A 26,769-nucleotide genomic window follows, 5' to 3' on the forward strand; every position below is an offset into this window, starting at 1 on the left:
AGAACATTTCATTTCAGTAGGCCTTTAACTTTGAAGTGGCGTTAATGCAGCATCGTCCTAACAGTTGTGAAAACGAGCCGCACTTGAACGCCATCAGTGGCGCCCTCTAGCGGCGCCCTCTAGCGGCAAAAAGACGTTTAGGCCACTACTTTCTTGACTGCAACTTGAATGGCTGTCAATCTTAAATTTGTAACAACACACACTCGAAAAAAATTAAAACACTTTAAACGCCATAAAAGAATGAGAAAAGCCAAAGCTCGTGCTCGTGAGCGTGTATGCTTGTGGAAAAGCTCAAATAAACGGGGCACCTTTGAACGCAGCCCTCTAGTGGCCGCCAGTGTAACGACACACGGCGACCACGCGCATAGGCGGAGTCTCGCCTGTGCGCGTGACACCATTGCCATCCTGCTGTGTCCACGGGAGGATGAAGATGACGACTGCAGCGGACATGACGGGGTTGCGCCTCTTCATCTTCATCACGCTGATCGGTCAGGCTTCTCGCACGCACACACACACATGCACACACACCACTTAGGCGGGACAATATGACACCCCTCCACCCAACCATCCCCCCACCACCCCACAATGTTGTCTGATATTAATGCTGTTTATGTGTGCACGCACGCGTGGGAGGCGCGCTGCAGCGTCGTGCGCGCGCACACGTGTTTTAATGAAGTGATATATTCATGTTGCGTCATGATTTGAATGCTTGCGTGATGATATGTTTGACTTTATCATCAAACCCTGAACGTATCACTTAAGGGACACTTTATTAGGCACATCATTCAATACCAATGTAATAATGATTGACAGTCACAGACATGAAATGTTCATCATTGTGTTATTATTTCAACTGTTCCTAATATGAAAACGTGTATATAAAGTATCAGTATGATGATGTTTCCTAGTCATGGGGTGGAGGGGGGGGGGGGGGGGGGTTGTGAAGTCAGCAGATTTGAAGTGAGACATCATGCAGCTCATTTAAAGGAGCCATATGTAGTAATGTGGCCAGAAAAGGTACTGCAATTACGGTCAAAATTCTCTAGTGCCCTCCCACTCTCCATGACTGAGGTTGCCAGATACGCAGCCGAATCCGAATTCTACTCTAAGGAACTTCAAATGGCAATGAAAAGTCCTACTCTGTAGGTTTCTCTTGTTTATGCTTCTTGCAAGATGGTTTACTAAGTAATTATGCCACATTTTACTGATGTCGACTAGCCAAATGTATTTGTAAAGTTACGCAGCAATATTTTAGTCGGGAGTCGGGACAGATTGTTGGCATTACCCTGCTAAAATGTCTAGTTTGACCGCACGGACCACCATCAAAATAACTACATATAATAATATATAATATATTACGCACATCACCTTCTTTTAGTGCAGAGTGCAATTCTATGAGCCAACCCACGTTACGCATAAATCATATAGCCTACTACCATGTCAATACACAAAGTAGAAAATCATTACATGTAATGCATTATATTGTGTCAAGCTAATACCACCCCATATGTGTTTGATGCATATACAGTGCCAGAAACCGCAATTAGCCGTGCTAATGTTGGAACGCATTTCCTCAGCGTATCAGCATATTGAGAAGGAAATAGGCACTGACACTACCCATATCCACATAGGTTTTATTCGTCAAAAATATATTTTGCCCTGTCAGTTGGATGACACATCAACATACAGGCTAACGGTATATATTTACCCCGTTAACCTATATGTCAATGTGTCATTAGCATGCTAAGCATTACACTAGGAGCTGAGCATCACACTAAGCATTCGTTGACGGACATACTACCTTTGTTAGACAAGATCATAGACTGTATTGAACAATATTGTTTACATATGAAATGTCCATTGCCATTTATTACAACTAATAAGTAAATGTAAATGGCTTACTTACCTATCAAGGAAGGAATTAGCAAGTTTGGCGTCAGATGAAAAAATATTTTCCACCTTCAATCGTCTCCATCTTTTAAAGGCATCCCGATACAAATCCTCGTTTTGTTCCTGGCTTTGTCATGAATAAGTTGAGAAACGTAACGAGGCCTTTTAGATTTACTAAGGTCTGACATGTTTATTAACTTTACTAGTGGCAGTAGCTCGACGAAGATGGTGGTGCGTAACTGGCAACCTGGATGTGACACACTCACTGACTTTCTAATTGGTCAAACGATGGAGGGCGGGACAGCGAAATAAAAACAATAACAATATTTCATTTTTTTGAAATGAGCATATCCTGGCTGAACTACTGTTATCAGTTATAGAAGTATTGGGAAACAACATGATTTATTAATGCCTTTTGACATATCAGGGCCATTTAATTATGACTTGACATGACATTTCTACATATGGCACCTTTAACATCAGTAATCAATGTAGATCACAATCGGCTTATTGACTTTGAGTCTAGGTTGGTACAATCCATCTATTTATTTAGAGTCAGAATTAGGATTAGTACAGTCCATTTATTAATTTTGAGACCTGATCAATACAGTCTATCTATTCATTTTGAGACCGGATTGGTGTTGTACATCCATCCATCCATTTTCTATCGCTTGTCCCTTTCGGGGTTGCGGCGGAACTGGAGCCTATTCCAGCTGCACTCGGGCGAAAGGCAGGGTACACCCAATCATTCACATCTATTGATTTAGAATTAGATCAATGCAGTCCGTCTATAGATAGATTATACATTTTGGAGTCACGATTAGTAAGTCCATCCTTTGATTTTAAATCAGCACTGGGAGAAACCATCTATTGATTTTGAGTCAGGGTTGGTACAGTCCATCTATTGATTTTGAGACAGGGTTTGTGTATATCTATTGATTTTGTGATTTTAAATCAGATGGGTGCAGTCCATTGATTGATTTTGTTATCATCCATGTTGTTTTAGTGGCGCCTGGGTGGGGGCTCTCACGGATGTATTTTTCCTCTGTAGTGTTCCAGCCGTCTTTCACGATGACTTCGCCACATCCTCAGGACCAACATCCAAGACCACTTCAGGACTTAGTCTCACTCAGATCCCAGCTGGTCCAAAGGAGTCCAGAACAGATCCAGCAGAAATCTGGGACCAAGATGGACGGCCGGCAGGATCCACTGGTAAGAACATTGATCCTCCCGGGAAGGCTGTCCAACTTCTGCTCCTTCTCTTCTGTCCTCAGGACCCAGAGGGGAACTGGACACGTCCATCTGACCTTAAGACCCCCCAAGTAGTCGCCACCGAGGAATCTTCCATGGAGGCTTCTGGCGTCTTTGGATTGGACGCAGATGAGCGAGATGGAGGTGAGGAGGGCGGATTGGCCCGAGACAGAAGAGACGAGTGGACGGACCTCCATCCTATCTTCAAGAGGACAAGTGCTACACTGGACCTGGACACCATGATTGGTTGGTGGAGATGACGTCATTGTGCGTTCACTGGCCACTTCATTAGGCACGCCTTGGAATGACATCATTATGTTGATTCGGGATAGACCAAAAATTGACACTGGAACAGATACATTGATTGTGAAAGGAGAACAAATGTGTACCTAATGAAGTGGCTGTCAGTGTCCTAACCTGCTGGTGTTTTTAAACATGTGATTGTGACATGGATGGCGCTCTGCAGGCTACAGTCCCTCCTCACCCGCCCTCGATGCTGGGCCTCGGCAGCACCGTGAGCAGGTGATGACAGCTAACTGGCTAACTAACTAGTAACCAGTTAGCTAACTAAGTCAGGCCCTGTTTATTGACGCCAGTTATGGGAGGCAGATTCTCACTCCAGCGGTTTTGGTGCCCTCCGCACCTCCACGGCTTCTGGCATCGTCACGGCAACGCCTCCCCCCGAGTCCGACACAGGCACAGATTTTGGACTATTGGGGGTCAAAGGTAAAGCACGCTTTTAAGGATTTTTTGCTCAACTCCTTCCATTGACCTTGTTTTCGTGTCCGTGCAGGCGAGGACGAAAGACGCCTCAACGTCCCCGTGGACCGTGTCGACAAAGACGAAGACGGCAGGAAGCAGACCAGGAGACCTCCCACCCATGTTTCACCCAGCGGACACTTGGCTGAGGCCACCTGGGACTGGCTGGCCACGCCCCCTCAGCAAGCACAGGTGCATTTTTTTTAAACAAAATACTAGCAGGGAATCTACTGTCTGCACACGAGGGATGCGATTCTTACAACAATTCAATATTTAAATTGATTCCAATATTTTAATTTAATTGATTAACTTGAATGTTTTTATTTATATAATTATATCTAATACATTTGTATTTTTTTAAATTTATTTTTTGTAAATAATTCCATTATGATGTTTTTTAAAGGCCTACTGAAACCCACTACTACCGACCACACAGTCTAAAAGTTTATATATCAATGATGAAATCTTAACATTGCAACACATGCCAATACGGCCGGGTTAACTTATAAAGTGCAATTTTAAAATTCCTGCCACACTTCCGGTTGAAAAACTCCTTTGGATATGATTTATGCGCTTGACGTCACAAAATCCACGGAAGTGGTTGGACCCCATCGAACCCGATACAGAAACCTCTTGTTTTCTTCGACAAAATTCCACAGTATTCTGGATATCTGTGTTGGTGAATCTTTTGCAATTTGTTTAATGAACAATGGAGGCTGCAAAGAAGAACGTTGTAGGTGGGATCGATCGGTGTATTAGCGGCTAAGTACAATACTTACAGCAACACAACAAGGACTACTTACTACGCCTAGCCGATGCTTGCCGCCAAACCCACGGATGAAGTCCTTCGTCGCGCCGTTGATCGCTGGAACGCAGGTGAGCACGGCTGTTGATGGGAAGATGAGGGCTGGCTGGCGTAGGTGGAGCGCTAATGTTTTTAGCATAGTTCTGTGAGGTCCGGTTGCTAAGTTGCTAAATTAGCCTTAGCGTCGTTAGCAACAGCATTGTTAAGCCTTACCAGGCTGAGAATTTTTAACCGTGTAGTTACATGTACATGGTTTAATAGTATTGTTGATCTTCTGTCTATCCTTCCAGTCAGGGGTTTATTTATTTTGTTTCTATCTTCATTTGAGCACGATGCTATCACGTTAACTCAGTAGCTAAGTGTGTCACCGATGTATTGTCATGGAGATAAAAGTCACTTTAAATGTCCATTTCGCATTCTCGACTCTCATTTTCAAGAGGATATAGTATCCGAGGTGGTTTAAAATACAAATCCGTGATCCACAATAGAAAAAGGAGAGAGTGTGGAATCCAATGAGCCAGCTTGTACCTAAGTTACGGTCAGAGCGAAAAAAGTTACGTCCATCACTGCCTCTCTAGTCCTTCGCTGTAACGTTCCTCATATACGAATCTTTCATCCTCGCTCAAATTAATGGGGTAATTGTCGCTTTGTCGCTCCGAATCTCTAGCTCCATTGTAAACAACGGGGAATTGTGAGGAATACTAGCTCCTGTGACGTCACGCTACTTCCGGTACAGGCAAGGCTTTTTTTATCAGCGAGCAAAAGTTGCAAACTTTATCGTCGATTTTCTCTACTAAATCCTTTCAGCAAAAATATGGCAATATCGTGAAATGATCAAGTATGATACATAGAATGGATCTGCTATTCCCGTTTAAATAAAAAAAATTCATTTCCATAGGCCTTTAAAATAAATAAACGCATATTTTTTTATTAATTAAGAAAATTTGTATTATTGTATTATCGATTAAGAACATGTCACATTTTCTAATATATATTTTAAATCATGATTAAAAAAAAATATATATATATATATATTTGTAATATTAAAAATAAATATTTAATGTATTGTTTTATGTATTTTTATTAATTAACACATGTTTTATGTATGTGTTTTGGGGGGTGGTAAAGTGTACATTAATGAACAATAGTATAAGATTGTTGAGACATTTTTTTATTTGATCTTATTATTCCCAAACATATATTTTACTTTAGTTTGAAATTATATGATAAAGTGTGTTTTATGTTTTTGCGCTTATGTTTTCCTACATTTTGACTTGTTTGTTGGGGATAGGTTGATTGACAACACTAAATTGGCCCTAGTGTGTGAATGTGAGTGTGAATGTTGTCTGTCTATCTGTGTTGGCTCTGCGATGAGGTGGCGACTTGTCCAGGGTGTACCCCGCCTACCGCCCGAATGAAGCTGAGATAGGCTCCAGCACCCCCCGCGACCCCAAAAGGGACAAGCGGAAGTAAATGGATGGATGGATGTTGTCTACAGCTCTTTAACCAAAGAAGCCAAATCATATCATTATTACCAAATTAATTATTTTAAATACATTCTAAAATTAAATATAATTTCATTCTTTAGAATAAATTTTAAAATCAAATATATATATTTTTTAAATATTATTTTTAATTAAATCAAATTTTTTGTTGATTTAACTGAATCATTTATTAATTAACATATTTTTTAATTTATGTACAGTATATATATTTTACTTTAATTTGAAATTATATGATAAAGTGTGTTTTATGTTTTTGCTCTTATGTTTTTCTATATTTTGACATGTTTGTTGTCTATAGCTCTTTAACCAAATGAGCCAAATCATATCATCATTACCAAATTAATAATTTTGAATACATTCTAAAATTAAAAATATAATTGAATTCCTCAGAATAAATTCTAAAATTAAATATAATTTAAAAAAAATTAAACATTATTTTTAATTAAATCAAATTACATTGATTTAATTGAATTATTAATTAATAAAATAATTTTTATTTATGTATTTTTTTGGGGTGAATTGTACATTAATGAACAATAGTATAAGATTATTGAGACATTTCTTTTAATTTGATTTTATTATTCCCAAACATATATTTTACTTTAGTTTGAAATTATATCATAAAGTGTGTTTTATGTTTTTGCTCTTATGTTTTCCTATATTTTGACTTGTTGTCTACAGCTCTTTAACCAAATGAGCCAAATCATATCATCATTACCAAATAATTATTTTAAATACATCCTAAAATTAAGTTTAATTTAATTCTTCAAAATAAATTCTAAAAACAAATATAATTAGATTTTTTTAAATATTATTTTTAATTAAATCAAATTACATTGATTTCATTGAATTATTTTTTTAAACATTCTAAAATTATTGTAATTTACAATTTTACAAACTAACTATGTTATGTTTGTGATGAACATGTCTGCATGTGTCAGGTAACATGTGTGGACTGGACGCAACCTGCTGGACACGGCTACGTCATCCTCAACATGACGCACAACCTCAACTGTGTAAGTACACTTTATGCCTCCCCCCACCCCCTCATGTACTCACCTCAGTGTCTAACGAGTGTGTGTGTGACAGGAGGAGTTCCGTGTGGATGGCGGTGTGCTCCTGCTGAAGACGATGGAGCGCCTGTTTGCCCGCAGGATGAAGAGCCCAGAGGGATCATGGCGACTTTACCTGAGCAAGCCGACACACCAACAACGGCAGATGCTCATGCACGTGGCATCTGAGCAAGGCACGCGCACACTAAAATCTTCCTTGTGTGAGAGGATTGATATGATATGTTGTGATGTGTCCTCCAGGAGTGATCCCCACCAAAGACCTTCTGAGCATGCTGACAGAAATGAGGATAAGTTTGAACAAGGTAACTTTCTGCTGTTTTTGATAGAGAGAATTGGAACAAGCCTTGTATTGATTTTGATTTATGATCAGTGCAGACCTATTGATTTTGAATCAGGATCAGTGCAGACCCTCTATTGATTTTAAGTCAGGATCAGTGCAGACTTTCTCTCGATTTTGAACCAGGATCAGTGCAAACCCTCTATTGATTATGAATCAAAATCAGTAAAGATCTTCTATTGATTGTGAATAAGGATCAGTAAAGATCTTTGTGGAGGGAGGTGTGGCCAGCGCTGCCTGCAGGAGCAAAGGTCACCGCCTCTGTCTATGGTGTTGAGGGCAGAGCACCATCAGATAGGGGCGGGACAAGTGCATACGGCGAGACACAGCTGACATAAGTGGCCGGGAACAGGAGAGGAGAGAGGTTACGGAGGTGACTGAAAAGTCACGTCCTGCTGGAGAAACTTTGAGAAATTCTATGTACATTAAAACCTTGCTAAAAACTGCACGCTTGGCTCCTGTGCCATGTCTAACAGTGGAACTGCTAGGAAGCAATTTCTACAATCTTCTATTGATTGTGAATCAGGATCAGTAAAGATCTTCTATTGATTCTGAATCGGGATTAGTAAAGATCTTCTATTGATTCTGAATCAGGATTAGTAAAGATCTTCTATTGATTGTGAATCATGATCAGTGTGGTCCATTCATCTAGGATAAATTTAAATAAATTAACTTTCTGGAACTTTCGCCCTTCCACTGCCGTACCCTCAGGTGGGCGTCCAGGGCTACGGCAAGCCCAGCCCATGTCCGCCTCGGCCGAGTCAGACGCGCAGCGACTACAGCAAACTCTTTGTGGTCCTGGTCATCATCGGCTCGGTCTGCATGGTCATCATCGCGTCAGGCTTCATCTACATCTGCTGGCAGAGACGCCCGCCAGTCACCAAGAGCACGGTAAGCTAGCCGGGGAGCGACTCTTAACAAGCGTACTAAAAAGACAAATGCGTCCGTGCCGTGGCAGTTCCGCGCCGAGGAGCTTCACTTCGTGGAGAACGGTTGCCACGACAACCCCACACTGGACGTGGCCGGCGATAGCCGTCCTGTGACGCGGGAGAAGACCAGCGCCAACGGGCTGGCGGGTGCAGGCGAGGCGGGCGGAGACGAGAGCAGTCGCTGGCAGGTGAGTTGGCTGCCATGTTGCTTTTTTTTTTTACTCTTCCTGGCAGTTACTGCCTTTTTCACGCAGTTTTGGCACAGGGACCCCATCAAGTCATAAAAATGGGGTCCCACTTTTTTGTAACCGTTTTGAAAACAAATGATAAATGTATGCATTATCCTGTTATACATTATATTGCCAAAAATATTTGGCCACCCATCCAAATGATCAGAATCAGGTGTCCTAATCACTTGGCCCGGCCACAGGTGTATAAAATCAAGCACTTAGACATGGAGACTGTTTCTACAAATATTTGTGAATAAATGGGCCGCTCTCAGGAGCTCAGTGATTTCCAGCGTGGAACTGTCATAGGATGCCACCTGTGCAACAAATCCAGTCATGAAATTTCCTTGCTCCTAAACATTCCAAAGTCAACTGTCGGCTTTATTATAAGAAAATGGAAGGGTTTGGGAACAACACTCAGATTCCCCTCACTTCATAGCGTAAGGTAGAGAGCCCCCTTAGTGCGTCGGTATCCAATCCATTCCACTTGTTCATATAGAAAATGCCCACATCACTCAAAATCCAGTCCACATTTTCGCTGCGACCTTGCTTGCGGTCCTGGCTTTGAAGCACATAGCGCTGCAGAACAAGAATGTGAACGGATGCAAAATGGACATAAGAAACTTTTTCAAAAAAGTAAGTTTTCATCACTGCTTGTAGTAAAATGTATTAGCTCCACTTTACACCAGGTCTGTGTTTGACAAATAAAAACCTGTCTAGCACACTATAGACAGCCTCTATGCACGTCGTACATTTGTTGTTTTGCAGGCAAAAGTTACATTCCCGCTCTAAAACAATGCTGCTATTTAGTTAGCTAGTTAGCCTGAAATGCATCATGAAGGTCCTGGTTATTTATCAAGTTAAATGTGCACTATTTTTTACCATTTGCTATCTTTGGGTTTTACTTTCTTCTGGGGCATCAGCTGTGTTTCTCACTTTACACATGGAGGAGAATAGGAACTGAGCTCATTCACATATGACTATCATCAGTAGATAATAATAATAATCACTCCACAATCCCTATTGACCTCTAGGAGTCAGGGCAGAGGAGCACAGAAAGTGAGAGGGGAGAGGCCTCTACTGGAAAGGTGAGTAGGAGAATAATGATACATATAAATAAATATTAAAAACATTTTTTTTTTAAATGACTTATCGATAAGCCATTTCTTTTATTTATTTCTGGGTGGATCATGTTGACTATTGGTCCTCCTAATTGTCAATCATTCTGGTGATGTTACGTAAGGACTTTTATTTATTACAATGCCAAAATAGGCCTAACAACCCCCTTAGTTGTAATTCTGTAGCACATTGAGATTTGGAATCAAATGTAAAGTAGATAAATAAATAAAATAATATATATATATATATATATATATATATATATATAATATATATATATATGTTAGGCCTATTTTGGCGTTATATATATAATATAATATATATAATATATATATATATATATATATATATATATATATATATATATATATATATATATATATATATATATATATATATATATATATAATTTTATTTATTTATCTACATTTGATTCCAAATCTCAATGTGCTACAGAATTACAACTATTGGCGTTGTTAGGCCTATTTTGGCGTTGTAATAAATAAAAAATGGCTTATCAATAAGCCATTTGTTTTATTTGATATATATATATATATATATATATATATATATATATATATATATATATATATATATATATATATATATATATATATATATATATATATATATATATATATATATATATATGTCCTTACGTAACATCACCAGAATGATTGACAATTAGGAGGACCAATAGTCAACATGATCCACAACATCCTCTAGTATATCTTTAAGTCTTTCATATATATACAGTATATATATATATATACACTACCGTTCAAAAGTTTGGGGTCACCCAAAGAATTTTGTGGAATAGCCTTCATTTCTAAGAACAAGAATAGACTGTCGAGTTTCAGATGAAGGTTCTCTTTTTCAGGCCATTTTGAGCGTTTAATTGACCCCACAAATGTGATGCTCCAGAAACTCAATCTGCTCCAAGGAAGGTCAGTTTTGTAGCTTCTGTAACGAGCTAAACTGTTTTCAGATGTGTGAACATGATTGCACAAGGGTTTTCTAATAATCAATTAGCCTTCTGAGCCAATGAGCAAACACATTATACCATTAGAACACTGGAGTGATAGTTGCTGGAAATGGGCCTCTATTCACCTATGTAGATATTGCACCGAAAACCAGACATTTGCAGCTAGAACAGTAATTTACCACATTAGCAATGTATAGAGTGTATTTCTTTAAAGTTAAGACTAGTTTAAAGTTATCTTCATTGAAAAGTACAGTGCTTTTCTTTAAAAAATAAGGACATTTCAATGTGACCCCAAACTTTTGAACGGTAGTGTATATATATATGTATGAAAGACTTAATATGTATATATATATATATATATATATATATATATATATATATATATATATATATATATATATATATATATATATATATATATATATATATATAAGAATTAGCCCACGTACAGTACACAGAGAGCTTCATGGAATGGGTTTCCATGGCCGAGCAGCTGACTCTAAGCCATACATCACCAAATTCAATGCAAAGCGTCGGATGCAGTCGAAAATTCCTATAAACACACTCCGCATCCTTGTGGACAGCCTTCCCAGAAGAGTTGAAGCTGTAATAGCTGCAAAAGGTGGACCGACATCATATTGAACCCTATGTATTAGGAATGGGATGGCACTTCAAGTTCATACCTGAGTCAAGGCAGGTGGCCAAATACTTTTGGCAATATAGTGTATCTCACATTCTATATTGTGTTTTAGAAAAAGGTTGTCATAAACGTTACTTAATTCTTTAAAAATAATACAAAGGAAAACAAATGTTTATGCATATGTAAATGTATTCAGTCATAAACATTCATTCACTTTCTTCTTTCCTTCATGGATCTAAACTTTACCTCTGCCGGTATTTTTTCTTCTATATTTTCATTTAATAAGTTGTATGTGTATTTATTTCAGTATAAAAGTGTAAAAAGTTTTTTGCTTCGGTCATGAAATGATGATAGTGTGCCAGGGCATACATTCATATGACAAATTTAATTGATTATTCTCTGTTACGTGTACAGGGAAGAAGACGGCACAGACAGCAGGGATGTCGTTTAGCTATATATTTATTATTAAACAATACTAATAAACAAAGGAATGGAATGTGACTAATCCAAAAGGTGTATGGGTGTGATTATGTGTAGCGAGTATCTGTAGTGTGTTACCAGAAGTGTTGAGCAAGTCCAAGAGGGGGCAAGGCAGGCTCGGAGGTCTGTGGGCAGGCGTGAGGTCAAGTGCAGGAGCGAGGCATCAAAATCCGTGTCCAGGCGGGAGGTCGAGTTCCAAGAGGGGCAACCAGGGAACCAGAGGGGAACAAGGGGAGACGAGACACAGATCGTAACACGAGCACAGAGGAATGGTACTGGAAGACGCAAAGAGGACACGAGACCAATGAACATGGAGGGGGAGAAACACAGAGAGAGAGAGAGAGTGTGCATATAGCATAGAGATTTTCAGCTTACTGTACAGCAGTGGTTCTCAAACTTTTTTTGTCACCCCCCACTTTGGACAAGGGGGAGTTTTCAAGCCCCACCTGCCCCCATCGCCCCAACAGAACGCTAATGCCAAGCTTAACATTTTCAAATTTATCGAACATCAAGTAACATCAAGTTTTATACATTCAAACTCAATAACATAAAATAAAATCAAGTTCAATAATAAATAAAATAACTGTGCAGCTGTGGTATAACTTGCATCAAGTTCAATATCAAATAAAATAACTTGCATCAATTCAATAATAAATAAAACAAAAGTGTTATAACTTGCATCAAGTTCAATAATAAATAAAAAAAAGTGTTATAACTTGCATCAAGTTCAATAATAAATCAAAAAAGTGTTATAACTTGCATCAAGTTCAATAATAAATCAAATAAAAGTGTTATAACTTGCATCAAGTTCAATAATAAATCAAATAACTTGCATCAAGTTCAATAATAAATAAAACAAAAGTGTTATAACTTGCATCAAGTTCAATAATAAATGAAACAAAAGTGTTATAACTTGCATTAAGTTTAATAATAAATCAAAAAAAGTGTTATAACTTGCATCAAGTTCAATAATAAAACAAATAAAAGTGTTATAACTTGCATCAAGTTCAATAATAAATCAAATAACTTGCATCAAGTTCAATAATAAATGAAAATAAAAGTGCCACTTTGCAATCTTTGCCAAAAAAAGGAGGACAGGGCAAGAGAACATGAGTTTTACAGTACTCCAGCATTAGTGGCTGCAATGAGCCTGTTTTGCACTGCACAGCTTTTCAAATCGGGGCTGCAGGCTTGACACTGCCACTGTTAAAACCTCATTGAATTCGGGGCTGAGCTGCCTTGACGCGAGTGTTTCCCGGTGAATGACACATTGTGTCCAATGCGCATTTGGCGCAACCCTCTTTATTAGAGCCTGCAGCCCGTTTCTTGACTTTGCCATGCGCGCCATCAGAGCAAAAGCCCACACAGTTTTCCCATTTAAGGTCGTGTTCTTTGAGGAAACTGTCCATTATCTTGAACAGCTCATCAGCAGTGGCTCTATTTTTTATGTATTTGCAAAACAGCAAATCCTCGCACAGTGACTCGCCATTCACAAAGCTTCCGCTTAGCCCCGCCCCCATTAGTTACTGTTGCTGTCTGTCAAACTTTCGCTCCTACCTAGAAATGTAAAGCATACAGGAAAAATAAGTAATTTACATTTATCTATATAGCGGATTTCACAGACAGAATCACAAAGTGATTTCCAGTGTGTATAGAAAATGAAAGCATAGTAAAAAAAAAAATCAAAGAATATAATAATAAAAAATAAAATAAAATCAAAGTGAAATTTCCTCCCGTTCCTCGCGCCCCACCTGTCATGTCTCTATTCCCCACCAGTGGGGCGCGCCCCACACTTTGAGAAACGCTGCTGTACAGGAACAGGTCGTTAGATAGAACTTTATTGATTCCTTACGTTCTTGCCCGGAACGCAGGTTTGCACAGGCTTAAGAAGGCGAGGAAGCTCATCAGCGACATGTGTGTAGAGTGCTGATTGAGCCGATTGAATGCAGCCGCCTGCTGTAGCTGGAGTGGCGCACCCGGGCCGTGACATTCTCACCTGTATATAGATCATCAGTCGTTTAAAAACTGCCACATCTACACTTTCATGGCAAATAATGCCAACAAACTTAGAATTTTGCAAGTTAGTTTCAATGTCATTTAATACAGTGGCACTCAATGCCTCTAGCATTTCATCTCTAGCTTCGTGATGGCCATAAGCTGTGTGTTCCCCTTTAAGAATGGCGGTATGTGGGGTGAGTGACGTGTGTAAGTGAGTGGGCAAGTTAGGAGAGGGAGCGCTAGCATGTTCAGGAGTGTTAATAGCATGGTGGATGTCTTTGTGGAAAACATAAGTAAAGAGTTGTAACAAATCGACGGCCTCGTCATTCCCTGCGCTCCTCGACCACGGTCTGGGAGCAGACAAGCAGGAAAGGTGTAACATGATGTTTCTTGGTGCCTGGTGAGGCTGCATCTTTGAAAATCAGTGCACCCGGTCGTAAAGGAGTTCTTTTTATTAGCCCGTTTACACGGCGTGCAAAACATCTTTCCATCGTCATAATTGATTGATTTTTGATTGAAACTTTTATTAGTAGATTGCACAGTCCAGTACATATTCCGTACAATTGACCACTAAATGGTAACACCCGAATAAGTTTTTCAACTTGTTTAAGTCGGGGTCCACGTTAATCAATTCATGGTAATCAAAGAGGGGCAGCCATTTGCTGAAAAGTGGCTCCTGAAGCTTCAATTCTTGGGTTTATTGCTCGCCATGACGAAAACAATAACACACGGGAGTCCTGATACCGGAAATGCAATATTTGTGATCGATAAAACTTTCGGCGAATCCAAATTTAAGAAATTCTACCGGAAAGTGCATTACTTTCAAGTCGACCAATAATTAATAATCAATCATTTGACCCGGCAAATAAAAACAAAACAAAACACCGGCGGAAAGCGATAATCGATTAAAAAAAAATAAAACAAGCAAACCGGGTTGGTAAAAAAATAAATAAATCTGCGTCCGGGGGACACGCGGACTTCCGGAAAACTTCCTTTCTGATTTCAATGCGTAAAAAGACACAAAAAGTGTGTTAACCCCAACACTGTCCCACCTACAGGTGTTTGTCAATCAAGCAGCGGCGGAAGAGGAGGAAGAGCAGGACACACACCTCTGATGGCATCATCGCAAGGACTTCATCGCTTTGATGTCAAAGTCGGATGGAAATGAAGCACTTTAACGCTACTTGTACGCCAAACATTCATGTATTTCAGTGCTACCGTTAGTTTAGCACGCGGCCTTGTGCGTATGTGTGTGTTAGCGGTGTGCTACGCTAACTCGCAGTAATGTATGTGAAATAATTAAATACGTGTAGGAAAATATGAATTTTGCGTCGACCAACCGAGATATGATATACAGTACAAGATGGCCATTATTAACGATTTTTTACATTTTTTTTAAATGCTGTTGTTTCGACATGTGTACAGCAACACTAATGGACATTGGAGTGTTACTTTCAAAGTATTGCTAGAAACATAATTTTATATGGGACTTTATTGTATTATATGTATAGTACATGTTCCGAAAAGAAAAAAGCATAAAACACCACCAGAATTAGAGATATTACAAGTCAAAGTGATGAAGCTTAGTGTTACGCTCATGACTTGGTGTAACTAAACATTACCCTATAAGATGACGCAATTGCATTTTATTGATATTTGAAATGTATTCAATGTTTATAAATGAATATTTAAATATACTAAATGTAAAAAATGGAATAAATATTCTAAATAAGATCATTAAATGAAATCTAGTTTGGTTACGCCATCATGAGAGCAACACAAGGTTGTAAAAGTTTCAACTACAATTCTAAATAAGATGTCAAAAGCAAACTGAAATCAAATACACACAGCTTAAAGATTGATCAATACCTATTTAAATTTAGTAATACATAAATATGATTGATCAAAATATAAAAGAAATAGAACAGAACGCTCATGATGGTTACACCAAAAAGTAACGCTATGAATCACGTTTTTCCAAGTTTTTGGGGCATTTTTATGCTATTTCCAAGCATCTCCTTTTTATTATCGTTGATTTTAAATGGTCAAACTAATGCATATTATATATGCATGCCCTAGTAAACAAAAAAAAAGTCATATTTATTTGGATTGTTACATTTTGAAGTACATTTGTGCAGGTGGGTGCGAATGTACCCATTACCAGAGCTGTACACACACATGGGAGTTGAGGCTTGAAGAAGGATGTAAAAGGGCTTGAAGCAGAAATGTGCATGACAACAAAGCTAATTAGACTACAAGCTAATACTGGACTGCAAATAGTCTTATAGAGGCCTCTTCATCCTAAAGGTCATTGTTGTCAATGCTGTCCAGTGTCCAAGGAGCATGTTGCTGCAACAAATAAACAAAATAACGTCAATAATTGTTAATTTATTAATTGTTTGGTAGCTTTGTCAACGCACGTCAAACATGTATGCAGTGTGGCTCACTTGTTTACTTGGAATCATTAAAAAGTGTGGAATAAAATAAAATGTCCAAACTATTTTTGTTGTTGATTTTTGTGTTCAGGCGCTAAAGCCCAATGTGGTATTCTTGTTCAGGCACATTCACAAGCACCTCTCGGGGTCCTTATTATTCGCTAGCCTACGAGCTGCCAAACACGTACGCAGTCGCTCGCTCAATAGAAACAAAACATGACTTTTGTGGCTCTTCTACCCAGAGAAGGATGATAAAAGATGTCAGGTTTGTCCACACGTTTGCTACCTCAACTGTTGCCGTCGGCGCGATACGTCCGCCGCGCTGCTTTTATTAAGTGTTGGCGTGATTTAGCGCTAGCCTCGCTAAGCTAGCTTACCAGCGAGCCATGTTTGCCCGGCCTCAATAGCAGCCACCACTACTGCCAGTGTCACCATATTAAACATTTATTAAATAGTGTATTACCGTTTGAAACCAAATTATGACGCGTCGCATCGTGTCGCACGTAACAGTTGCAGTCGTTGCGAATTCCGCTAGTTTACGTGGCGCTTTGGTCAGTGGAATCGATCTGAAGGCTCGAAATGACCTAATGTGCGTTTGAGCTCATAAAGTCTCATTTAATAATCCTCGCAAGCGGTGGGACCTCAAAGTAGACACTTGTTTTAAACGGAGTTTTGTTTCAAAAGATGCTTTTTGTATGCTTTATGACGAAGATGTACCACTTTATTGTATACAACAACAGGATGTAAGTGTATGTCAAGTTATTGTTATTCTTTTGGGGCTCTGCAATCATTTGGAAGCTATTTAGCTAAGATGATGCTAATTTACAACCAGGAAATAACTCTGTGGCACACCTGTACAGGCAATGCCGAAGAACAAGTTTAGTGCCTCAATGTAGTAATTAATTCAATGGAATCTTGCAGGCAATGTTCTCTCTAATTTTTCATGTGTGTGAGCAAACGCAAAAACTCCCTGAGCATTCTGTGGAGCCCATGTGAGCAACATCAGACGTGCACACTGTGGCTACACCAGCAGCACACCTGTCCCAAACCTGACTAAATAACAAGTTCAATCTCCATCCATCCAGCCATCCATTTTCTACGGCTTGTCCCTTTCGGGGTCGCGGGGGGTGCTGGAGCCTATCTCAGCTGCATTCGGGCGGAAGGCGGGGTACATCCTGGACATGTCCCCACCTCATCGCAGGGCCAACACAGATAGACAACATTCTCTTATTATTATAATCAAATGACAGCAGTCATTTCCATGAGGTTATTTTCTAATATAAGTGTTTAAGCCCACTTACAATGACAATAACAAAAAATATTGTTTTTCATGAACTGTGTACTTGTATTGTTTGTCTGGGTGGAGGTCCTGCTTTGGAAATAATTTGTACCCCTTTCAGACATTGCATTTAGTTCCCATTAAAACATTCACATGTTGCACAATGAGATGTAAGCAGGGGATCATGTGTACATTCCTGCAACTTCCTGTTGGTAAAAAATACATTTTTATTAGTTTTTATTTAATATACTAACAGCATTTCATGATTAATATTTATAAATTAAGATTCCTAATAAATGACACTAGAATAAGCACATATTTGATTGGTAAATCATAGTGTAACGACCTGGAATTACACTTTATGTGTGGTGTTGGAGTTGTCCGACTTTTTGTGTGGCTGTAAACGCATCACTGGCTAAGTGCCATATGTGCATGTGTTGGCGCAAGTGAGAAAGAGCGAGCGGCTGCTGTTGATATAACAAAGTTGCTTTTGGTCTGGTTTGTACTGCAGAAAATGACCAGTTTTGCTAGATATAATTTTTTTTACTAATGTTTTGGTGATGTGTTTATGACCGACAATAAAGAGTTTTGCTAAGTAAAGTGATGGATGGAATTTATGTCCTCAAAGCGTCTCGACAGACGTTAGAATATTTGAACAATGATGACGAAAACTGTTTTCTCTGTCGTGTCGAAAATTGTTATGTGCTTATTTTTTTATTTGATTTTGTGCGTGGCATAGATTTGCCGTGCGCAGAGGACGCTTGAGCAGTGCGCAATTGCACAGGCGCGCACCTTAGAGGGAACGTTGCTTGCAGGTTGATTTTCTCAAGGTAGTGTGTCTTCTCTGCAGGGATGAGCTGACCGCAGCGACTTTTGGCCTCTTCTTCCACTTCCTGGCGAGCGCAAGCCTCCGCTGAGACAAGCGCGACCATGTATTGCCTGCAGTGGCTGCTGCCTGTGCTGCTCATCCCCAAGCCGCTGAACCCGGCGCTGTGGTTCAACCACTCCATGTTCATGGGCTTCTACCTGCTCAGCTTCCTGCTGGAGAGGAAGCCCTGCACCATCTGTGCCTTGATCTTTCTGGCCGCCCTCTTTCTCATCTGCTACAGCTGCTGGGGCAACTGTTTCCTGTACCACTGTCAGGACGCCGCCCTGCCCCACGCCGCCCACGACCCGGCCATCGTGGGCACCTAGAAGGGGCGGGATGACGCTACCGATGCCGCCGCCGTGCTGGATGGACTACAGGTTGGCGGCAGGGTGGCGACGCACGCTTTGGGAACGGCGAGTTATGCTGTAAAGACACAATTGAACTTGAGACGAAGGGGGCACGCAAATGGCGGAAGTATTTGTGAAGCTGCACGTGACCACCATATTTCCTCGTCTTTCAATTTTTCTCACGCTCCTCCCTCCAATCACAGGACAATCCTCCCTCTTCCTCTCTTCATCTCAAGCTTTTTAATCAACTTTACACCAAAAGAAGACAACTTGTTTTTCAGTCTTGTTGAGCTTTTTGTGTGTGCTTTACAGCTTTTTAAATTAAATAAATTTTGTTTTCCTCTCCATCTATGGGGTTATTTCATCAAGCATCACCAAGCAAACACTTAGTGAGGAAGATCTTTTATGAAAAAATAATTGATGTCTGCATAATTTTACAATAAAACATTGATAGACGACAATCAAGGGTCACTTATATAGCCCTTAGTCACAAATGTCTCAAAGGGCTGCACAAGCCACAACGACATCCTCGGCTCAGATCCCACGTCGGGGCAAGAAATAACTCAACCCAATGGGAACAACGTGAAACCCTGGAAGGGACCGTAGATGTGCCCCCACGCCCCGGGTGACTGGTGCAATGGATGCTGAGTGGATACAGTTAATGTGAGAGTCCAGTCCATAGTGGGGTCAGCAGGGGATCATCTTGCATGGAGACACATCAGAGCGCATAGACGTTACCGACTGATGCATAGGGAGTGGTCACCCCGGGTCCTGAATTTATGTGCAAGTCCAGTCCATTGGGAGACCAGCAGGGGATCATCTTGAATGAAGACAACACAGCAGCGCAGAGACGTCACCAACTGATGCAAAGAGTGGCCCATCCTGGGTTCCGACTTTGAACAGCTAACGCGTCATCCGTGGAGGCTGAACTGTGGTCATCTGATAACCTCGCCACACAGGAGAGAGAAGCAGAGCAGAAAAGAGAGACAGCAGATCAATTGTTCTAAAAAGGGGTCTATTTCTAAGGCTAAAATGTTTCTACTGAGGTAGCATCACTAACTGTTACCGGGAGGGCATTCCAGAGCACTGGAGCCCGAACAGAAAACGCTCTAAAGCCTGCAGACTTTTTTTGGGGCTCTGGGAATCACTAATAAGCCGTAGTTCTTTGAACGCAGATTTCTGGCCGGGACATATGGTACAATACAATCAGCAAGATAGGATGGAGCTAGACCGTGTAGTATTTTATACATAAGTAGTAAAACCCTAAAGTTGCATCTTAAGTGCACAGGAAGCCAGTGCAGGTGAGCCAGTATAGGCGTAATATGATCAAACTTTCTTGTTCTTGTTAAAAGTCTAGCAGCCGCATTTTGTACCAACTGTAATCTTTTAATGCTAGACATAGGGAGACCCGAAAATAATACGATACAGTAATCGAGACGTAACGAACGCATGAATAATCTCAGTGGCGGTGGTGGACAAAATGAGACAAATTTTAGCGATATTACGGAGATAAAAGAAAGCTGTTTGAGTAGCACTCTTAATGTGTGACTCAAATGAGAGAGTTGGGTCGAAGATAATACCCAGATTCTTTACCGAGTCGCTTTGTGTAATTGTTTTGTTGTCAAATGTTAAGGTGGTTTTATTAAATAGGTGCCGGTGTCTAGCAGGACCGATAATCAATATTTCCGTTTTCTTAGCGTTCAGATGCAAAAAGTTGCTGGACATCCATTGTTTAATTTTATTTAGACACGCCTCCAGCTGACTACAATCTGGCGTGTTGGTCAGCTTTAGGAGTTGGTGTCATCAGCATAACAGTGAAAGCTAACACCGCATTTGCATATGATGTCACTTAGCGGCAGCATGTAGATGCTGAAGAGTGCAGGGCCAGGAACTGAATACTGTGGAACTCCACACGTTACCTTAACACCTCCGAGGTCACATTGTTATGGGAGACGCACTGCATCCTGGCAGTAAGATAGGAGTTAAACCAAGACAAGGCTAAGTCTGACACACCAATACGTGTTTTGACACGTTCTAATAGAATGTTATGATCGATGGTATTGAAAGCAGCGCTAAGATCAAGTAGCAACAACATGGATGACACATCAGCATCCATAGTTAGCAATAGATCAATAGTCATTTTTGCGAGGGCTGTCTTGATTGATTTGCCCTTAAACTGGACTGAAAGGGTTTGTTTAGCTGCTGAACAACAATTTTTTCGAGGATTTATGAGATAAAGGGAAGGTGGCACACCGGCCGGTAGTTTACCATGAGGTCAGGATCATGGTTAGGTCTTTTGAGCAAAGGATGAATAACCACTTTTTTAAATGCTAGGGGAACAGTACCAGAGGAAAGTGATAAGTTAATAATATTTAGCACTGATGGTCCTAATGTTACAAACAGCTCCTTGGTAAGTTTAGCAGTAAGTGGTCAAGTAAACGTGTTTGTTTTGTCCCATTTACAAGTCACAGGAGTTCCTCTAATTTTATTTCTTCAAAAAGAGAGAGATTATTTTGGAGGGCAATATCCGTCGTACATACATTTGTATCTGCATTAATAGACAAAGAATGTTTTTCATTTTGGTTCAGTTCCTGACCAACATAAATAAAAATGTACAAATGTGGTACGTACGTGGACCCCGACTTAAACAAGTTGAAAAACGTATTCGGGTGTTACCATTTAGTGGTCAATTGTACGGAATATGAACTGAATTGTGCAATCTACTAATAAAAGTTTCAATCAATCAATCAAACATTAATTAATATTGGTGAAATGTTTAAAGTTGTTCCCAAATCCTCAGCTTTTTACATATTTTTTAAAGAATTTCCTTTAGTGTAGGTTTCAGACTCCCTGTCCTTTTGTCACAATACAGCTGTCACACCGTGGTGAGGGAAGTCCTGTTTTGGGGTTGTCTGGCACATTTCCTGTTTTATTTTGAAAGTTCTAATCCTCCTCTCGTTTCAGGCCACTTGCCCTTCCTCCTGTGTCACTGGTCTGATGTCTCTCCTGATTGCCTGATTGTGCCCACCTGTGTCACCCTCCCTCATGTGTATATAGTCCTCGTCTTCCCCTGTCTTGTTGCCAGAGTATATCGTCTCGCTACGTACCTCCAGCCTTGTCCACAGCCTTGTTCACAGCCACCAACCAAGTTTGATAAGTATTGTCTCGCTTTGTTTATTGATTCCTTTGTTCCCTCTGAGAGAGTGATTTTCTTTTGCTAAGTTTTTTTGGTCAAGTCTAGTGATGGGTTGATGAGGCCTCATGAAGCGTTTCGACACATTGCAAAACTGTATTGATACTGTGTCGATACTGTGTCACTAAATACTGCCATCTGCTGGACATTAAAAATCCCTACAGGCAACCTATGGACCGACTCAACTGACACTGATATTATGACCTAGTATATACAATAATATAAACCAAGTCATTGTATTTCATTTAGGATTATTTCATATCTTCATTTAAATAAAAATATATTTTTTAGATACTGTCAAATAATGTGAACATGTATCATGACTAGGATGGTAGAAGGTGGGGATTGAACCCCAGTAACCAATTGCTGGCACAGCCACGCTACCAACTTCGCCACGCCGTCATTCCTGTACTTTCTCTAGTAACAGTAGTGATGGGTCGTCACAGATGCATCGGCGCATGCGTCGAGCTCATAGAGCGAAACCCTGTGTCGGTGCGCGTACCGCTTTTAGAAAGTCACGTGACCGATCATGAGCTGCTTTGGTCACGTGACCGATACGCGAACTGTATCGCACTGACGCCTCCTCTGTGCCCTGTGAGCAACGTTCCCTCTAAGGTGCGCGCCTGCGCAATCGCGCAGTGCTCAAGTGTCCTCCGCGCACACCGTGCGCCGCACAGCCAATATATGCCGCGCACCAAATCAAACCCATCTGAATTCTAAACAAAATAAACACATTTATTCTGTGTAATTTTGAAATGCAACTTTGAGTGACAGTGACAACAAGCGGCCCTAACGGTGTTCGTCAACAACACGCATTGCGCCGCTTCCTAATAAACACAGTTTGGCGCGCAGGCGTCAGTGCGATACAGTTCATGAGCGGTCACGTGACCAGAACAGCTCATGAGCGGTCACGTGACCAAAACAGCTCGTGTTCGGTCACGTGACTTTCTAAAAGCGATACGCGCACCGACACAGGGTATCGCTCTATGAGCTCGACGCATGCGCCGATGCATCGGTGTTGCCGGACCCATCACTAGTCAAGTCTTTTTGTATCAATTTTCATAGTGCCTTGTCTTCCTTTTTTTCCCTCCTTCTGGAGCGCTTTTAGTTTTCAGGCTTCTCAAATACTTTATACATACTTTCTGTTTATAGCGTCTCAACTTTTTAGCATGAGAGAATTTCCTTTTTGTAGATCATTATAGATTGTTGGTTTTTTTGTGTATTCGACTCATAGAACTTTTTGGCTATTGCCCGTTCCTCCTTATGGAGTGATTTTCTGTTTATTGCCTTATGTCCTATGCTAATACCCTATAGGTGCTTGAATATATCTTAGATAGATTTTGTAGCCACTTTCTTTAATCACTCTGTCCTAGAGATAGCAAGGAATTATTTAAATAAAGGTCTGAGTCAATTGTCACTCCTCTGCATCTGAGTCCTCATTTACGCCTAGACATAACAGTGGACAGACTTAGCCGTTCAATAAAAAAAACGTTGTTTTTTATACTGATACATAACATGTAAGTGTGTCTATTATTTGATACTACACAATAATACAGGAAAAGTGCCTAGTAGCAACACATGGTAACACTTAGCTTGTTAGCTAGCTTTTTACGTTTTATAAAGAATCACTTATTTTAAGTTGAAATGTAAAAAAAAAAAATCATGTGGCACCTATTTTTTTTCATGAATGGAAATTGATAAAAAATCAAAACGATTGGTTAATTTGAATTTTATTTTAAAATATAATTTTTCTTTAGAACAAATCCTTTTTTTCAGAGTCGAAAACAATAACTTGTAAAAAACGGTTTTATTTTCATTTTATAAATTTCACACAACAAAATAAGAAGTCAGCAGTAACAAAAATAAACTTAATTTCCCCTCTGAGATTATTAAAGTATTTCTAATTCTGAAACAGACCAAAAACAAATGACACACCCCGAGTGTTCATTCATATCATAACAATGGAACTCGAAGTTGCTATTTGCAGACCGCGGACTGGCCTGTAGAGAAAAGTTCTTCGATGTTCTTCAACACTGTAGTTTTTTTCACGTGCCACACATTTGGCTTCAAATAGTAACTTCCGGTGTCAGGGTCATGAGAACTCATCTATTTTTTGACTTTTTGTTGACTTATATGATGTTCATTTTTGTTAAAAATAAGATTTTTTTAAAAATGATTATTTTAGGATGAAAATGAGGTTGGAGGTGTTTAACCTTCAATTAATATTTTTGCGCTTAAAAAAAGCGTCCAAAACCGTTTTTTTGTTTTTCACTTACCATTCATGAAAATGAAATGTAATGACCCAAACGGTCCGTGTACCTTCCGTTCATTCTAGTTCCAATTCTTAAATGCAAATCAAAAAACACATTTCGGGCCATTTCTCTATTTTCCTTTCTGAAACAAAAGTTGGACAACTATTTAATGACACTTTTTTAAAACGACAATAGGACTATTGCCGAACAAAGATGTTACCATCCATCCATTTTCTACCGCTTGTCCCTTTCGGGGTCGCGGGGGTGCTTGAGCCTATCTCAGCTACATTTCGCCGTTATGCTAAAAATATGCTAAACGCAAAGGAAAAGCTAAAATTCTGCTTCCGGTTTAATTTGTCATCACACAGATAACCACGCATTTTTGCATTTTGGATGAACATATAATCGATGTTTGTGTTTATCTGGAAAAATTAAAATCCATAAAAGGAAAACAGCACAAAATCCAATTTTATGGCAATATTTTAATGAAAATCAACTCTTTTTTTGTTTGTCTTAAAATCTGCCATATATAATAAAAATTGAAAAACAGCTCTAATTTAGTTTTTTGATTTGGGTTTTAGAATTGGAAATCGAATGACCACGGACCATTTTCATTAAAATATTGCCATAAAATTGGATTTTGTGCTGTTTTCCTTTTATGGATGTGTATTTTTCCAGATAAACACAAAAATCCAATATACGTTCATCCAAAATGCAAAAATGCGTGGTTATCTGTGTGATAATTTAAACCGGAAGCAGTATTTTAGCTTTGCCTTTGCGTTTAGCATGTTTTTAGCACAACGGTTACATCTTTGGTCCGTGTACCTTCCGTTCATTCTATTTCCAATTCTGAAACGCAAATCAAAAAATAAAATTAGGGCCGTTTTTTGCTTTTTATTATATATGGCAGATTTTAAAACAAACTAAAAAGGGTTGATTTTCATTAAAATATTGCCATAAAATTGGATTTTCTGCTGTTTTCCTTTTATGTATTGAACATTTTCCAGATAAACACAAAAATCTAAAAAAAAATGTTCATCCAAAATGTGTTTATCTGTGTGATGACAAATTGAACCGGAAGCAGTACTTTATCTTTTCCTTCGCGTTTAGCATGTTTTTAGCATAACGGTAACATCTTTGTTCAGCAGGAGTCCTATTGTCGTTTTAAAAAAAGTGTCCTTAAATAACTTTTGTTTCAGAAATGAAAATAGAAAAAATGGTCCGAAATGTGTTTTTTGATTTGCATTTAAGAATTGGAAATAGAATGAACAGACCGAAAATCAACCCTTTTTTGTTTGTTTTAAAACCTGCCATATACAATAGAAATCAAAAAACGGCCCTAATTTAGTTTTTTGATTTGCGTTTCAGAATTGGAAATAGAATGAACGGAATGTACACGGACCATTTTAGCTTTTCCTTTGCGTTTAGCATGTTTTTAGCATAACGGTAACATATTTTTTCAGCAGGAGTCCTGAATTCTGAAACGCAAATCAAAAAATAAAATTATAGCTGTTTGTCGATTTTAAAAAAAAATTATATATGGCAGATTTTCATTAAAATAGTGCCATAAAATTAGATTTTGTGCTGTTTTTCTTTCATGGAGTTTAATTTTTCCAGAAAAAGACAAAAAAAAATAAAAATGTTCATCCAAAATGCAAAATGCGTGGTTAACTGTGCGATGACAAATTGAACCGAAAGCAGTATTTTAGCTTTTTGTTTGCGTTTAGCATGTTTTTATCATAACGGTAACATCTTTGTTCAGCAGGAGTCCTATTGTCGTTTTAAAAAAGTGTCCTCAAATAACTTTTGTTTCAGAAATGAAAATAGAAAAAAATGGTCCGAAATGTGTTTTTTGATTAGCATTTAAGAATTGGGAATAGAATGAACGGAAGGTACACGGACCCCAAACACACACCTACCCATCCATCCCATCCATTTTCTACCGCTTGTCCCCGTAGCTTCCACATTCAACGTGACTAAGTAACTTTCGACAGTTATTTTCTGTATCTCTGCGATGTCAAAACCCAAGTGTTCCTTTTTGTCAGGCTTTCAAAATACACTTTGGGTTTAACAAGAAGTGTCAAAATAAAAAGCCTATAAATAGTGTTTGACAAAAAAAATAGCATGCTGTTAATCATCTTTAAAAATGCATCCTTTTTGCTCTCATGTGCTTGTTGTTCTTTGTCAGTCCACACAAACACAGAGGAAACACAAGAAAGTTGTTCCTATAGGACGGTGATCTCGGTCTCCAGGTTCTGGTAGAACTCCTCCTGCATTAACATGTCCATATGCTCCAACCTCTGGAAGGCCTCGTGACCTTTGCCACCTGCCACAAACACACCAACACATGACGTCATGCTTTAAACAGCCAGCCAGACAATTCAGGGACGCGCCCCA

General features: G+C 39.4%; 3 protein-coding genes across 4 annotated transcripts in view; 2 read left to right on the forward strand and 1 right to left on the reverse strand.

Annotated features, from left to right (window-relative positions):
• The first annotated feature begins 378 nt into the window (after window positions 1-378).
• podxl2 (podocalyxin-like 2) lies at window positions 379-16,490 on the forward strand. 2 transcript variants are annotated; one of them, XM_062050666.1, is made up of 13 exons: window positions 379-488; window positions 2,942-3,102; window positions 3,165-3,387; window positions 3,608-3,663; window positions 3,738-3,867; window positions 3,935-4,092; window positions 7,152-7,226; window positions 7,300-7,456; window positions 7,524-7,585; window positions 8,332-8,511; window positions 8,579-8,737; window positions 9,811-9,864; window positions 15,057-16,490. In XM_062050666.1, exons 1-13 carry the CDS (start codon window positions 425-427, stop codon window positions 15,111-15,113), a joined length of 1,536 nt encoding a protein of 511 aa, XP_061906650.1. In that variant the 5' UTR covers window positions 379-424; the 3' UTR covers window positions 15,114-16,490. The 2 variants fall into 2 exon arrangements, with proteins under 2 accessions (XP_061906650.1, XP_061906658.1); XM_062050674.1 differs by lacking the exon at window positions 9,811-9,864.
• Window positions 16,491-16,541: 51 nt separating this feature from the next.
• On the forward strand, window positions 16,542-19,272 carry blcap (bladder cancer associated protein). The gene is made up of 2 exons (XM_062050696.1): window positions 16,542-16,698; window positions 18,563-19,272. The coding sequence occupies exon 2, from the start codon at window positions 18,643-18,645 to the stop codon at window positions 18,904-18,906; it is 264 nt and encodes an 87-aa protein (XP_061906680.1). The 5' UTR covers window positions 16,542-16,698; window positions 18,563-18,642; the 3' UTR covers window positions 18,907-19,272.
• A 4,314-nt stretch (window positions 19,273-23,586) lies between these two features.
• Window positions 23,587-26,769, reverse strand: part of ripor3 (RIPOR family member 3) — a 49,208-nt gene continuing 46,025 nt past the window's right edge. The window contains 1 exon segment of the mRNA XM_062050709.1: window positions 23,587-26,698. Within this exon segment, the coding sequence (XP_061906693.1) occupies window positions 26,598-26,698 (101 nt within the window). The 3' untranslated portion in view covers window positions 23,587-26,597.

This window comes from Entelurus aequoreus, linkage group LG01 (assembly GCF_033978785.1).
Source record: "Entelurus aequoreus isolate RoL-2023_Sb linkage group LG01, RoL_Eaeq_v1.1, whole genome shotgun sequence".
Classification (NCBI taxonomy): Eukaryota; Metazoa; Chordata; class Actinopteri; order Syngnathiformes; family Syngnathidae; genus Entelurus; species Entelurus aequoreus.